Source organism: Leptodactylus fuscus, chromosome 11, assembly GCF_031893055.1.
Source record: "Leptodactylus fuscus isolate aLepFus1 chromosome 11, aLepFus1.hap2, whole genome shotgun sequence".
In the NCBI taxonomy this organism is placed as follows: domain Eukaryota; kingdom Metazoa; phylum Chordata; class Amphibia; order Anura; family Leptodactylidae; genus Leptodactylus; species Leptodactylus fuscus.
The window spans coordinates 41,298,103-41,313,246 of record NC_134275.1 but is presented as its reverse complement, the minus strand read 5'-3'; the positions used below and the strand labels follow the sequence as shown (position 1 = coordinate 41,313,246).

At 42.8% G+C, this 15,144-nt stretch overlaps 1 protein-coding gene across 1 annotated transcript; it reads right to left on the bottom strand.

The window, feature by feature from the left end:
- Positions 1-408: 408 nt before the first annotated feature.
- Positions 409-14,998, bottom strand: GLE1 (GLE1 RNA export mediator). The gene is made up of 16 exons (XM_075260094.1): positions 14,866-14,998; positions 13,592-13,744; positions 13,394-13,519; positions 12,701-12,849; positions 12,554-12,614; positions 6,468-6,716; positions 6,096-6,336; positions 5,310-5,422; positions 5,166-5,235; positions 4,737-4,879; positions 4,400-4,590; positions 3,089-3,218; positions 2,404-2,508; positions 1,569-1,651; positions 600-663; positions 409-517 (listed from the first exon to the last, which is right to left on the bottom strand). The coding sequence occupies exons 1-16, from the start codon at positions 14,953-14,955 to the stop codon at positions 440-442; spliced, it is 2,046 nt and encodes a 681-aa protein (XP_075116195.1). The 5' UTR covers positions 14,956-14,998; the 3' UTR covers positions 409-439.
- Between the last annotated feature and the right edge of the window lie 146 nt (positions 14,999-15,144).

The window sequence follows — 15,144 nt, the reverse complement described above, 5'->3', positions numbered from 1 at the left end:
AGAAAGTTGGAAGTAGTTTCACAACAGCTGGAGCTCCAGAGGTAGATGATCCTGCATGTATGAATGAGTGGTGGCACACATGCCTGACCATCATTGCTTGCACTGAAAGGACGGCCATACTGCAAGTTCTATAGGAGTGAATGAAGCAGCTGGCCAGGCATGTGCGCTACTGCTCTATCAAAATGTGACACTCGAGAGCAGCCGTGGACCCCCAGCTACACCTATCCTGCGGGGAGAGTATGAATGGGAAGACTCCTTTAACTAGGATCATATATAAAAGACATTTTTTTATGGAACTCTAATAAAAGAAAAATAAAAAAAATCCTAACAGTATAAAATTATATATATATATATATATATATATATATATATATATATATATATATATATATATATAATGTGTGTGTATGTATATGTGTGTATAACGGCAATACACAGATCAATATCCTGAAGTCCTCCAGAATGAAGGTTGCAGGTATCCTTTGGGTAAGGGGATATCCCTCCGTCGTACTGCTCCCTGAAATACATGAAAAAGGGCTTTATGGTAATTGTGTACTACATCCGTGCCATGTACATCAGCCACATGATGGTCAGCTTACCTCTAGAAAGTGCTTGAGTCGAGACGCTGATCCCATTTCTGTACTTGTGGTTATCTTCTCAATCCTGCAGGACATGGCACAGTATGATTATAATAATAATAATAAAAAAATGTTATTTCTATAGCGCCAACATATTCCGCAGCGCTGTACAATTTGTAGGGTTCAAATACAGACAGATACATTACAAAGAAAATCATTTCACACAATGGGACCGAGGGCCCTGCTCGCAAGAGCTTACAATCTATGATTATGTGATAAAATACAGCCCCCCCCCCCCTGTTCAGAGCCCTCAGTCAGCCATAGCTCAGAGCACCTACCAAAAAAGCCCTCCTGTAAGGGGTACAGCACATTCACAGACTTTGACGAGAACAGTGTAATGCATCAGGTTCCCTGTGGTGGCACTGAATGCAAATCTAACACTTCCCGCCAAGTTTCCCACAGATTATAGCTGATCGTTTGATTACCTGCTTATTGACAACTGAGCACTCCAGCAAGTAGGAACTGTCAAAAATGGGCCAACCCCTTTGAAGGGGTTAGCCCAAGTTTTAAGTGTTAATCCCCTATCTGCAGGGACTTCCACTGATGGGACTAGGAAACAGGAGCTGTCAGGCTGAGCAAGTACACTGCCACTCCATTCTCTAGGATACTGCTAGAGATAGCCAACATTCCTTAAAGACAATGAATAGGGCAGCAGTGTGAATGCTCGGCCTGATGTTCCATTTGAACTGGGGAAAAGGACCCATTCTCGTGGTGTCCTGGTAGTTGGACCCACATTATTCAGCACGTTATCCCTTATCCTATAAAGAAGAAGCCCTGCTCATTGAAGTGCTGGGGTTGCTCCTACCTCAGCATCACGTTTAGGTGCGTATCTCATCATTATAGTCCCAGGACCATCCCTCTGCCTACTAGTCTCTTCATTAGTAGCCACTTTGTACTATTAATATACTGAATAGACATTTATAGACTTACATTGGAAAATACTGATCTTTGATTAAGAATAGAAGCTTCCAGAATTGATCCTGGTATTGTTTTATCATGGCATTACCACAAACCTGTAGATAGACAAAGAAATCATTAGAGGATAGACCACACAGTCACTTCTAAGTGCACACTGCTCTGCAGTCGCTCATGTCTTGTGTATTCCTGCACAACAGTAGAAAAAAAAAAAAAAAAAAAAAAAGGATAAAAAATAAATAAATAAATTAAAAGTAAAAAAAATAGGAAGAAGCTGCAAATATATTTATCAGCTCAGTAAGGTTTTTGTCCGATTCAGCCCAGTGTGAGCTTACAAGGCTACTAAGCTGACTATGGCACCAATGTGGCCTACAATTGGTAAAGTAAACTTGCCCCTGGGAGCACAGAGGTGCCCAGCTGATTACCAGGCGGATGTCCGATTATGGTGCTGTAATTATAACGAGCGGCACCTGTGTACTCATCACATGACCATGGACCATAAATCACATGACCATGGTCAGACTTTTAGCCACTAGAAGTAACAGAATGAATGACAGCGAGCAGAGATCTAGAAAACCATGAGGAATTGATACAGAAAGTATATTGGAAAATTGTACAACTTTTTATTATACAAACCATAACATTTGTCTCAATATTGGTCTGAAGGTGGCCAACCCCTTTAAATCCCAGAAAACACCTTTAAGGCCTCGTGTACATGAACGAGCCTCTTCCAATGCTCTGGTACATTCCGATATTTCTCCCCCCTCAGCCTGCACACTCTGTCATAGCAGTATGCCCTCTAAACATGACTCTACTTTTTTGATTCAACAATATGTCTAATACCACCTACCTCCAAGAAATCAAACAATAAGGTAGCTGTGATATCAGACAGTGGCTCCATGTTCACCATCTGTGCCAACCAATGCCAACCATGATTCAATCCATGTGGATGGCTCTAGAAGAAAAGTAAGATAACCAATGTTACACACAAGTATGTCACCGAATCAATCACATTTCTCATTTCCAGTCGTCACAAGACAAGGGTAAACTGGTCACCTTTGGGCAAGTCTTTACAATCCATAGGCACTGTACTTATAGAAAGAATTTCCTAAAGGGTTAAAACTGAATGTTTGCTATGAGCAATGTTCTTATATCATCTGACCCCAGCCCATGAAACATTTGCAGCAGATCCTGCTGACTGTACATTAATGGCAGGATCGAGCTCATCTAATTCTATGAGCGCTGCCAGACCCCAGACTGACATCAGACTATTCCTTTCCCAAAGATAAGCAGAGGCAGCAGAGGATTCTGACAGCTGCTCAGATCCCAGCCATAGTATTAACAATAAAGAAAAAGTCATCCGACAAGCCATGCGCTGGATAGGTCTGCTTAAAACTCACCATCTCCAAAAAATGGGGGAGAATGTGGAGGTGACAACATGACTGAGTGACAACACATTAAAGGGTCACCTTAATAACCAACAAAGATCTATGAAAAGACATCAAGAACTACATAACCTCGACAGGTACACGCACCCCTTTATTTGTCCCGTAAGGCCACCGAACTTGCATAATGGCAGCGTACAGGCGAATCATTCCAGACATACGCTTCAGGAAGCTATCTTGTTGTTCGACTATAGAATCCTTCACTTGGTATCCCAACAACCTGTGGAACAAAACCACAAAAATCTGAGACAAATCACTGCAAGAACGACTATGTACATACATAGCAAGAAAAGATGGTGGGTAGTAGGTCACTGGGGTACTATAGTCGCAGATATGGCCCACAAAGCTTATTATTGTTATTATATACCAGGCACAGCTCCACACAGTGGCTGCATCTGGTATTACTGCTCAGTCCTAGTTCTCTTTAGTTGCAATAATAAACAAAGCCTCTGTCTTATTTACAAAAATTAAAATCTATAATGGTGTTAATAAAAAGGAAGAATAAATTATAATTATTAATAATATAATTTCTTATTATATATGATAATATTATTAATAATACTAATAATAAATAGCCACTACCATGCCCTTCAACCAATGGATCAGAGGGGTGTCATGAGCTGGGACCGCCCCACTGATCCGGTATTGAAGGTCTATCTCCAAAGACAAACAGTTTAATGGAGCAATAAAACTCAGAACTGAGGCTATGTACAGAGCAGGTATTGCCATAGAAGCTTAGCTGCTCACTACTAGCTACTATAGAAGTGGTAGAACAGGTCAGGGAAGACTTATTGCAGTCAGCCGTGGTCCTTGTGAAATGGGAAATTAACAAATGTGCCTTGCCACCGTTAATGGGAATGATCGAAGATCAATATTTTAATCACCAATCAGATTGCTTGGACCCCAGTGATCACTACGATTCCTCTTCATTGCAAAATGAACCACTATACGATATACCCCGCACTGCTTCGTATTCAGTGAAGAGGCCACAGCGCTCAAATACAGGAGTTTCTTCAAACAACTTTCCTTGGTGTTGGCCCTCAAAAATCAAATATTGAAACCTATCCTATGTCCTGGAAAACTCCTTAAAACTCAGGCTCAACCACTAGAAACTTCCTTCTGGTGTCATATGTCTATATATTAGAGACATAAACGCAGCCAGAAAGTCAATAGTTTACTTACCCTTTAAAGGGAATCTGTCAGGACAATTTGGGACACTAAACCACGCGCATGCCCATATGGACTGGGGCTTAGCGTCTCAAATCGAAATGACAAGTTCCCTTTAAGGATTGCTCAGAATGTGGGCTCACAGGCCTGGAGTTAGTTTCATTCTCAGGCGTCTGACACACATTGGCCCAGCAGACATAGTTCAATGGTTCTCTACACAGGCATTGCTCTTACCGCTGATATTCCTCTACAGGAGTCCCTTCCTTGAAGGATGGGTAAAAAGGCACAGCATAAGGACACTTCTTATGCAGGTTGGCAAGGAAGAGTTCACCCACTTTGGGATAGCGCTCCCATAAAGCGGAGGCCACTGACGCAATAGGAAAGGCGGATTCATGATGGGAAGCAACTTCCTCTTCCCCTTGACTCTGTAGATACAGAATTGATGGTTAATAAAGAGATACTTGGGCTGAGCTGCAATACCAGACACAGCCTCCAGATTAGAGAGGCGCAGTTTCTAGATGAAAGCAGCCATATTTCCTAGTCTTGTGCCCATTTCTTCCACTCTACTCACCACTAACTTTTCTGCTAACTTTAAACATACAAAGTCCAGACTCAGGGGATGTTGAGATAAAAGAATTGTCTTCCCAGCAGAGACAGCTGGCTTTCCCATCAGGAAATTATTTATCTTCTCAAACGTGTCTTTCACTTGAGATCCTAAAAAGTTTACAGGACAACGGATTATTACAACAACCTCAATACTCCACCAATTCAGGCGACTTACACATGGAGGAATCTGGACCAGGAAATCTGGGCCACACATCAGCCAGATTTCCTGGTCCCTACACTGTCTGTAGGGGCAGACTCCCTTCATCATTATAATGTATGATACTCAGGGAGGCTGGGACCCTTAGCACCATAGATCACGCTTATTCAGAGAGTCCAGATCTATGGGCTGAGTTTGGGCCAGGATCACACTAGGTTTTAAGTGGTACGCACTCACCTGATACACTGGAAATTTGGCTGACCGGGGTGGTGACTGCCCTCTGAAGATCAGCCCGGATTTTCTTGGTCTGTTACAGAGAACACAGTTAGAGGAAGAATGACCATACTTAGTTTTATGAAAACAACAGCTATGAAGACGTACCTGAGGATCTTTACACGTTGCAAGATCTTCACAGGCTTTTTGACACAGCTCCAGGACTTTCTGCAGCTCCAGGAATTGCTGTAATGTGCCCTTCGAAGCTTTTTTCTGAAGTCCTACAAATAGATTGGGAAGTGATGTATGGGAGTGAAGCTGCAGTAACTTGACTGTGCCACGTCTGGCTCAATCAACTATGTAGTTCGATTGGCTATTGTAAACGGCTGATCAGTAGAGGTGCCGAGTGTTAGATGTCCATGGATCTGATATATTCTAAAGTTAGTTTATTAATATAAAAGGCTGGACAACCACTTTAATAGTCACATACAGGTTTTCAGGTTTAAGGCCATATTTTCCATAGAAGACAGTAAATAGATCGTGAAAGCAGTGAGAGGATCATAAAGCAAAATATATGTTAAGGCATTACAGACCTCTGAATTATACAATGGTCTTAACATGACAACTTGGGGGTTGTGTTACTTATCTGGATTAAGTGTTGCTGCTCTATACAATATCTATGGGACTAAAGGAGAAAGCTGTGTACAGCACTTAGTGACTGCCATCGGCTTTCAATGGAGTGGCAGCATGTACGCCCACCATTCCAATCAGAATGATCAGTAGATGTATGCTAGCGATAAAAACACTTAAACTATCCTGGGGATACAAAACATGTTGATACGATTGAAGACCACTGTGAAACCCCAGAATAGGTCAACGTCTGTGTATATATGATTTACAGTGAAAAAGCAGGGCAAGGAAGCAGTTTGGGGAGAACTGTGATGGAGCACTTGCCTTCTTGCCTAGACTGCTTCTGGACCTGCGCTGGAGCCAGGGTCTGTGGCTTTGCCTGTTGCTGCTGCTCCTGTTGTTGCTGTAGTTGTGCCTCCTTCTGCTTCTCCTTGGCAGCAGCTTCTTCGGCCTTCTTCCTCTGTTCTGCTTCAGCCAACTCTTTCTCTATGGTGCTGGCCAACTTCTGCATCTCCTGCAGGGAGCGCTCACCGAGATTAACATCATCCTGGGTAAGGTATCCTCTCTGTGGAGACGACAAGATGACACTTGGACCAGGAATGATACATTTAACACTCGATCGCTAAACTTGCAGGGGAACATAAAGGCCAAAAAAACCTCTTTCCTTTCACTGCACTTTATAAAAATCCATTTTACCTCACTACTAGAGCGAATGACAGAGGATAAAATGCCACAGATCTGGTTCCCCCGATGGCCGTATGCAGAGAGGTCCACTCGCAAGGCTTCCTGTTGCTTGTAGTCCACTTGAATTTTCTGGACAAGCCGCAGCACTTCTTGCTGTAAAAAGCACAGACGGCGCATTCTCTCACGACCTTCTTCTTGTCGGACGCGCTCCATTTCCTGTTGCCGTTGCTGTTCGGCTTCACGAAGCTTCAAAGTCAAGAGCTGAGATACAGAATGAATACAGATAAATGGATCTAGTCTAGCACAGGTCTACAAATTAACCCCTTAATTCTCTGGTCAGTAATAGTACTTCGCTACATGAACATCGTTCACACTCTGCTCAGTACTGTTACTGACCTGTATTGTCACAGGCACAGACGCTATGCCCACAATATTACTCCCAGCACCCGGCTGTGTTACACAGCTGAGAACTGGGACAAGTTGCTCCATTAACAGAGGTCCACTCCAATTTGCAGTTTTAACCCCTTGGATGCTGCAGAAAAACAAGTCTGTGGCATCCAAGGGGTTGCACGATAATACTGACCCCCCATGGCGAGATCGTGGGGTGCCCTGATGCATTTTGTGCAGCCCGGGGTCTAGCCAGTGACCCCTGGCTGCTAGGACCCCTAAGTACCTGGTTGATCCTGCCGTGATGCAGGCTTCTTCTATAGACTGCAATACACATGTATTGCAGGCTATAGTACTGGAACAGCAATCAGTATTACCGGTCCAGATGTTCTTATGGAACAAATAAAAAGACGTTAAAAGAAAAAAAAAATTAAATAAAGTGTGTGAAATGAATGAATCCCAAAAATTCCCTTTTCCTATATCAAATGAGTTATATAAAAAAACGAACCTAAAAATAAAAAAAAAATACATATTTGGTATTGACACATCCATAACAATCTGTAAGATACAACTGAAACATTATTTCACCTATACGGTAAATGTTGAGGAAAAAAAAATAAAAAAATGCCAGAAGTAATTTTTTGCCATCTCACCTTACAAAATATGCTATAAATAGTGATAAAAGTCACATGTACCCCAAAACAGCACCAATAAAAAGCACAGGTTGTCTCCCAAAAAATAAGCCCTCAACCAACTCTGTCAAACAAAAAATAAAAATGTTACACATCTCAGAGGATGGCGATGCAAAAACATTGATTTATGTCCCTAAATAGAGGTATCGCCGTGATCGTACAGACCCGCAGAATAAAGATAACAGGTTACTTATTCTGTATGCCATGAAAAAACATTCAAAAAGTAAAATGCAATGCCAAAATTGATGTGTTTTTTTTTTATCCACCAAGAAAGAGTTAATAAAAAAAAAAAAAAAATAATATGCCATAGGCACCCAAAAATGGTGTCATTACAAAATGCATCTCATCCAGCAAAAATACAAGCACTCATATGGCTACATCATCACAAAAATAAAAAATATATCTTGAATAATGCGAAGACAAAAAACCCCAAAGGTTCACAAGGAGTATTTTGGAACATTGAAGTAAATGGGAACCGTTTTTGGCACCAAAATCCGTTCCAAAATAATAATAATCATGACCTCCCCATCCCAATAATAGGAGCTACTGGGGACATAGTAGGGAATTTGGTGTCTGCAATGTCCTCCGCACAGCTTATATATTCCCTCTTCACCATCCGCTGTGCAGTCACATCTGGGATACTAATACTCACTACACCTCTTGGTAAGTTCTTTGATGGGTGCAGTTTTTAAAATGGGATCACTCTCTAGGGGAATCCACTTTTCAGGCATCTTAAAGGCTCTGTAAACATGACATGGTGTCCAGATACCAAACATCTAAATCTGCACTCCAAAAGCCACACAGCGCTCCTTCCCTACTGCGCCCTGATGTACCCAAACTGCAGCTTATGCCACATTTATGACACCGGTGTACCCAGGATAACGTACATAATGTCATATGTGGGAATAAACTGATATTTGGGCACAGCAGGGAAAGAGTGCTATTTGGTCTTTGAAGTGATAAGGTCATGGGCCCTGTTTATGACCAAATGACCAGTAAACCTGGGTAACTGTCGTCCTAATTGATAAGGCTGAGGTGCCGGCAGTAAGGATAATGACTAGAGATGAGCGAACACTGTTCGGATCAGCCGATCCGAACAGCACGCTCCCATAGAAATGAATGGAAGCACCTGGCACAGCGACCGGCTGCCGGCAAAGTGTAAGTGTGCTTCCATTCCTTTCTATGGGAGCGTGCTATTCGGATCGGCTGATGTGTTCGCTCATTTCTAATAATGACACCAGATACTTATTGCTGGTATTCATTCCTCTCTCAGCCGAGGTGAACTGACCGTAGTTTATTTAAAGAGGACCTGTCATGGTTTGGGGCACAGGCAGTTCCATATACTGCTGGAAATCTGACAGTGCCCTGAATTCAGCGTACTGTCGGCTTTCCCGATCTGTGCCCCGGGTAAAGAGCTTTTGGTCCAGGTACCGTAGCTCTTTACAGTCAGAAGGGTGTTCCTGACAGTCTGTCAGCTATGTCCTTCTTCAAAGCAGCACCTATCGCGCTGTACCGTGTGAGCGGGGATGAACGCCCCCTCCCGATAATACTCGTCTTTGGATGAGCACTGTGAGCAGGTGGAGCTCTACAGCGTGATAGGCGATGCTGTGGAGAAGGACGTACCTGACCAACTGTCAGAAACGCCCTTCTGACAGTAAAGAGCTACAGTACCAGGACCGATAGCGCTTTACCCAGGGCACAGATCGGGAAAGCAGACAGTGCGCTGAATTCAGCACACTGTCGGCTTTCCAGCAGTATATAGAACTGTGGCTGAGCCACATTTATCCAGGGGTACAGTGAGCATTTTTAACCCCCAGGTGTTATAATTTATTATCCATAAATGAATACGCAGCTGATTGTGAAAGGTGAAAATGACAATTTTTCCAGGTATACGTCATTTTAGTGCGTAATATGTTGTGCCCGGCTTGTATCAGAGATGAACGCTCCAAAAGCTGTTGCCCAGGATAACCGCTTACCAGTTTTTGGAGTGTGTGTTTCTGCTGATGCAGTTTGGGCACAGCATATCAGGAACTAAAATGGCATATCCCTGGAAAAATTACAATTTTCACTTTTTTATCAGTCACACATTAATTTCTGGAAATTAAATTAATACAACACTCAAGGGTTAAAAAAATGCTCGCTATTTCACTTGATAAATCCCTTCCGGGTTGTAGTGTCCAAAATGGGGTAACATGTCTGCGGATTCCACTTTTATGGGAAATTCAGTGGTTCTGAAAAAGTGGCATGAAGTCCTAAAACCAAACTGTGCTCCAAAAACCAAGTAGCATTCCTTCCCTTCTGTTCTCGGCTGTGCCCAATCATTAGTTTATACCCATGTAGGACATTGTTAAGCATGTTATCCTGAGTACACCAGTGTCATACATGTGGGCATAAACTGCAGTTTGGGCACAAAGCAGGATGCAGATGTGAAGGAGCACTATGTATTTTTGGAGCGTAGATTGATGGTTTTTGGATGCCATGTCAGGCTTGCAGAGACCCAATAATTGCCCCTACAAAATGGGGTCACTTCTTGGGGAATTCCAAGTTACTGGCACCTCCAGGGCTCTGCAAAAACAGAAAGTCCCTCTAGCTCTTTACTCCAAAAGCTAAAAATAGCAGTGCGCCTTCCCTACTAAATCCTGCTGTGTGCCCAAGCAGCAGTTTACGTCCACATATACAAGTTTTCTGTACCCGGGATAGCCCACTTAATAGTTTTACGAGTGCAGGTCTCTGATGACACAAAATGGCCCTAATATATTTGGCGCTGAAATGATATATATACGAATCGAAAATTGCAATTCTCCTTCTGTACCATTTGCTGTGCAGTGCCATTTGTAAAAGCCTGTTTTGTCAAAGTGCTTACTGTAACTCCAGATTAATACATAAAGGGGTAACGTTTTTAAAATGGGGTCACTTCTTTGCGTTCTCCACTGTACTGATACCTCAGGTACATACATGCTTTAAGAAAAATGCTTTTATACTGCCAAATCCATGGTCCTTTTCCATTCTCTGCCCTGCTGTGTGATCAGACATCACACAACAGCCACATGTATTGCCATATCCAGGAGAATTCACATTACAATTTATGGGGTCTATGTCTCTGGTGGCCCATGCTGGGCACAATATATTGGGCTCTGAAATAGCATAAAACATTTGAAAATTGCAATTCTCCTTCTGTACCATCTGCTGTGCAGTGCCATTTACAAAAGCTTGTGGGGGTCACAATGCTCACTGTACCCCCTAGATGAATTCCTTAAGGGGTCTAGTTTCCAAAATAGTTTTTTTTTCCATGGTTGTGGTACCTCTAGGCCTCTGCAAATGCAACATAGCACCTATAAACCATTCCAGGAAAATCAAGGCTCCAGAAGGCAAATCACGCGCCTTCAGTTCTGAGCCCTCCTCTGTGCCCAAACAGTGGTTATTAACCACAAATGGGGAATCGCTGTACTCAGGAGAAATTGTGCGACAAAAAGGTTACTTTATTCCCTGGTAAAATTGGGAAAAAATGATGAAAAGTACATATAACTGGAGAATTTTTTTTTTTTTTAAATTTACGGCCAAATACAGGTAAGTTTAGAGAAAAGCCAGGGGGTTAAAAATGGTCATATCACCCCTAGATGAATTCCTTAAGGGGTCTAGTTTCCAAAATGGGGTCACTTGTGGGGGTTTTCGACTGTTGTGGTACCTCTAGCGCTCTGCAAATGCAACATGGTGTCTAAACACTATCCTAATGAAATTGCTCTTAGATTTCTGAGGACAGATATTGAGTCACGTTGCACAGAAAGGTCACATATGGGATTTCTAAAAACTGCAGAATCAGAGAAATAAATATTATGGTATGTTTTGCGGTTAACCCCTTCTTTGTCAAAGAAAAATGTGGTTTGAAATGGAAAATGTGCATAAAAGAGTGACATCTGGAAATTTCACCTCCATTTTGCATTAATTCCTGTGTAACAGCTTAAGGGTTAATAAAGTTCCTATATACAATTTTGAATTGTTTGAAGACTACAGTTTCAAAAATGGGGTCATTTCTGGGAGTTTTCTATTATATAGGCCCCTCAAAGTCACTTCACAACTAAATAGGTCCCTAGAAAACAATCTTGAAAATCTGACAATTAGCTATTAAATTTATAAACCTAACTTCCTAGAAAAGTAAAAAGATGAAATTGGAGATCGTTTAGTTGCATTAAAAAATGCAGTTCCCAGTACTTCAATAGGTCTGCCCATGCATTAGGAAGCTATCCTCACAAAGTAAAAGAGGTCATATTTGAAAAATAGGGTCTGAACTACCCTGCGTCCTTAAGGGGTTAAATAAATATAGGTAAACCCCATAATTTGTTACAACAGGGACCAACCACACAATCTGTGAAGAAGAATTTGTATACGTTGACAGTAGTCTATGACGGATAAGGAAACTAACCAGAGGTGGAATATCATTTTAACCTGTAAGGCTGGTCTTACACGACCATATTGATTTTACGGTCCGCAAGTTGCTGATCAGCAACTTAGACATTGAAGACGCCCGTGTCCTGCCGCACTCGCCCATAGAGTTCTATGGGAGAGTCCGTGCAGTGCCATGAATTCACGGCCTTTGCAGACCTGCTCTATTCAGTGCGGACCTCGGTCATGGGCAGAACACCACGGCTAAAATATCCGGTTGTTTAAGAGGCCGCACTGAATACAATGTGTCCACAATTGAAAACCCTCAATTGCGAACTTAAATTATGGTTGTGTAAGACCAGCCTAACCGTCATGAGTAATGGAAGAGGAGAAGGGGAAGTTAGTACAATGGAAAGTAAAATCTGCTTACTCCCAGATCAGCAGGTCCAACACCACACATATAGTACCCTACCTGTAGATAACGCACCCACACGTTACGCTGTCAGGCCCTAGATTGTACCCCTTTGGAGATGCCATTTGCAACAATGCCAACATTTATTGGACTTTCTGTCCCCAGTAACATTTAACAATGGGCCAGAAGTCAGATCACAGCTACTGCTGGACAGACACGATGCTGACCTTTGCCCGGTGGCGATGTTCCTCCTTCAGTTTCTCTTGCTGTCCCAAGGCCTCCTTAGAGCTTCACAAAAAAAAAAAAAATGCAGATATTAGTACCGGAGACTCCAAATCTTCTATAGTGTCAATGACACCCGAGTCCTGCCTCACCCCTTCTCCAGTTCTTCCAGCAGTTGATGCTTTTCTTGTCTGTGCTTCAGTTCCATCATCTCCTCGAAGCGCTTGAGCTGCTCTGCAGATTTCTCCGCTATGGACTTACTGAACTGATCACACATGTCAAGACGAGCCTGCAATTCTTCCTTAAAATAAGGGGCAAGCATTAAGAAGCATTAGGTATGGATGGTCTAAACTAAGGTCAAGACATCAATACTAAAGTCTCAGACAACCCCTTTAAAAATGCATCAGTTACTAGATGGATGACATCCTAAATGTTAGTTCCAACTAAAATTTTCTAGCCTATGGGAGGAGGAGGCGGCCCATGTAGGGTTGCAGGAGGTTTGAAGGTCCTGGGTGGTTTGATGCAACTAGGTATACAGCTATGTGTGCTACAACATGTGTCCCTGTATACACTGACAGGTTTGCCATTCTGGACTCCAGGAAAGTAGAGTGTCCCGCAATGGAAACTACAATGGTTAGCACCCAGCCTTCCCTAAAACATATATTATTGAGAAGAAGACATGTTATATGCTGGGGTTAGCAGCACCACACCTGTCCATAGGTGGAGTCTGGTACAGCAGTTCAGCTCTATTAAAGTGAATGGGGCTGAACTCGGCACACAAGCTGTAGACAGATGTGGCGCAGCCATGTCTTTCTAACCACACTCTTATTTTCTTATACACCAACCTTCACTTTCATCTTTTGCGCTTTCTCAAACAACAATATGCTGCCTTCAACTTCCATAGCTTTATCCATCCGTAGTTTTGACGACGATTCCACTTCTTTCACTGACTCTTCTGAACAGCAGTTATCCTGAGAAGAGATGTTAGTGAGTGCAAGAAGACTTCATGGCAGGAAGAGTAAAGGAGATCCTTATCAGCTTACCGGCTCTGTGGGTGTAATGGACGTGGAGTCCTCGGGCGACGGCAGCCTCTCGACAGAAGAGCTATCTGGTTCCATGCGGTTGACGACATTGTCCAGAACCCAAGCAGAGTACTCAGATAACACCACAGTAGGCTCATTGATATCCAGAGGATTCTAATACACAAACATAAGTCACAAGAGGAAGATAAAGGGGCTGTACAGAATTATAAGACCATGTTCTCAAAAACAGCACCACACTTGTCCACAGGAAGTGTCTGGTATTGCACATTAGTCTGGTTCACTGTAATGGAGCTGAGCTGCAATGTCAGACACAATCAATGGACAGGAGTGGAGCACTGTAGTCATTTATTATGGTGACCTGCTGACTACTAGGACATTGACAGCTTTAAGGCTATCAACACATCCTGGGAGTTGTACTTTCTCAACAACTAAAGACTGCTGTCCTCAAAGGACAAACCCTCTGATTTTCTCATGCATATATAATACAATACACTGCTTGGAAAGCACTAAAGCAGCAGTAGCTGTATGCCAACACTGCTGGCTCTTCCAATTGAACCCCACCTCGTCAATCAACCATGTGAAGAGCAAGCAGTGTTCGGGTAAGAGCTGCTGACACTTTAGTGCTTGCCAGGCACAGCGTATTGTGTTGTATAGTGGCTGTGCTTAGTACTGTAGCTTAGCCCCATTCAAGTCAAGGATAGATCATCAATCTTATAAACCAGATAACTCCTTTAGGCCGGGGCCTCACACTGTGAAAAAGCCATGGGGAAAAAAACACAACTTTTTACAGTACCTGTGAAGTGGATGGAATTCTGGCTAACCCCATCCATACATTGCCAAAAAAATTGTATTCTGCAGTGGAATTTTCCGTATAGGTATAATTAATGAAAGGACGCAAAGGGAAAAAAGGAAAAACAAAAAACATTGCAAGGAAAAAAAAATACATTGCACTTCTGCTGTGTTTTATTGCTGCAGTTCGGTACATGGGGCCTTACTCTAAAAGAAATTTGTTAAATCAGTGAATGGGAAAGCTGGGTGACAACCAACATGTCTGCTGTGACGCAATGGAATTGTCACTTGAATTTTGATAGTTCCCTAAAGGGGAGTTCCCAAAATCCCAACTTGCCCACCCAGTCACACCTATAGCCCCCCACTTGAATAGAGAGGGCTGTGTACAGAGGAGATGAGTCTAAGTCTATGGACGTTACTAGGATATAGCAGGTCATGTAGAAGCTGTAATGAGGCGCCTTGTGCTGGTCACCCAGCTTTCCTACCTCCGAGCTCCAGTCTCTATTATACTGCAGCCTCCCCTTAGGAGAGTTCTTCAGCGCCTCCAGGGTCTCCCAGTCCCGCTTGCTCGGCATTTTGACTCCCAGCACGGCACACACCGGCAGGTTAGACACCGTTCAGGATCTACCTTTCTGCTTCCGGGTCACTAGTCATGTGACTTAAGGCAACCAGGAAAACGGATGCGTCGCTGGGTGTTGTCAAGACAACAGACGTTACAAAGTCCCGCCCCTTCACAAACATGCTCATCAATCAGAAAGCGATTT

Coding starts and splice junctions, on each gene's coding strand:
- GLE1 (XM_075260094.1), bottom strand. CDS start 14,955: ATGCCGAGCAAGCGGGACTGGGAGACCCTGGAGGCGCTGAAGAACTCT. Junction 12,850..13,393: donor CGCAAAAGATGAAAGTGAAG/GTTGGTGTATAA, acceptor CCTTATTTTAAG/GAAGAATTGCAGGCTCGTCT. Junction 5,236..5,309: donor CAACGTGTAAAGATCCTCAG/GTACGTCTTCAT, acceptor TCTCTGTAACAG/ACCAAGAAAATCCGGGCTGA.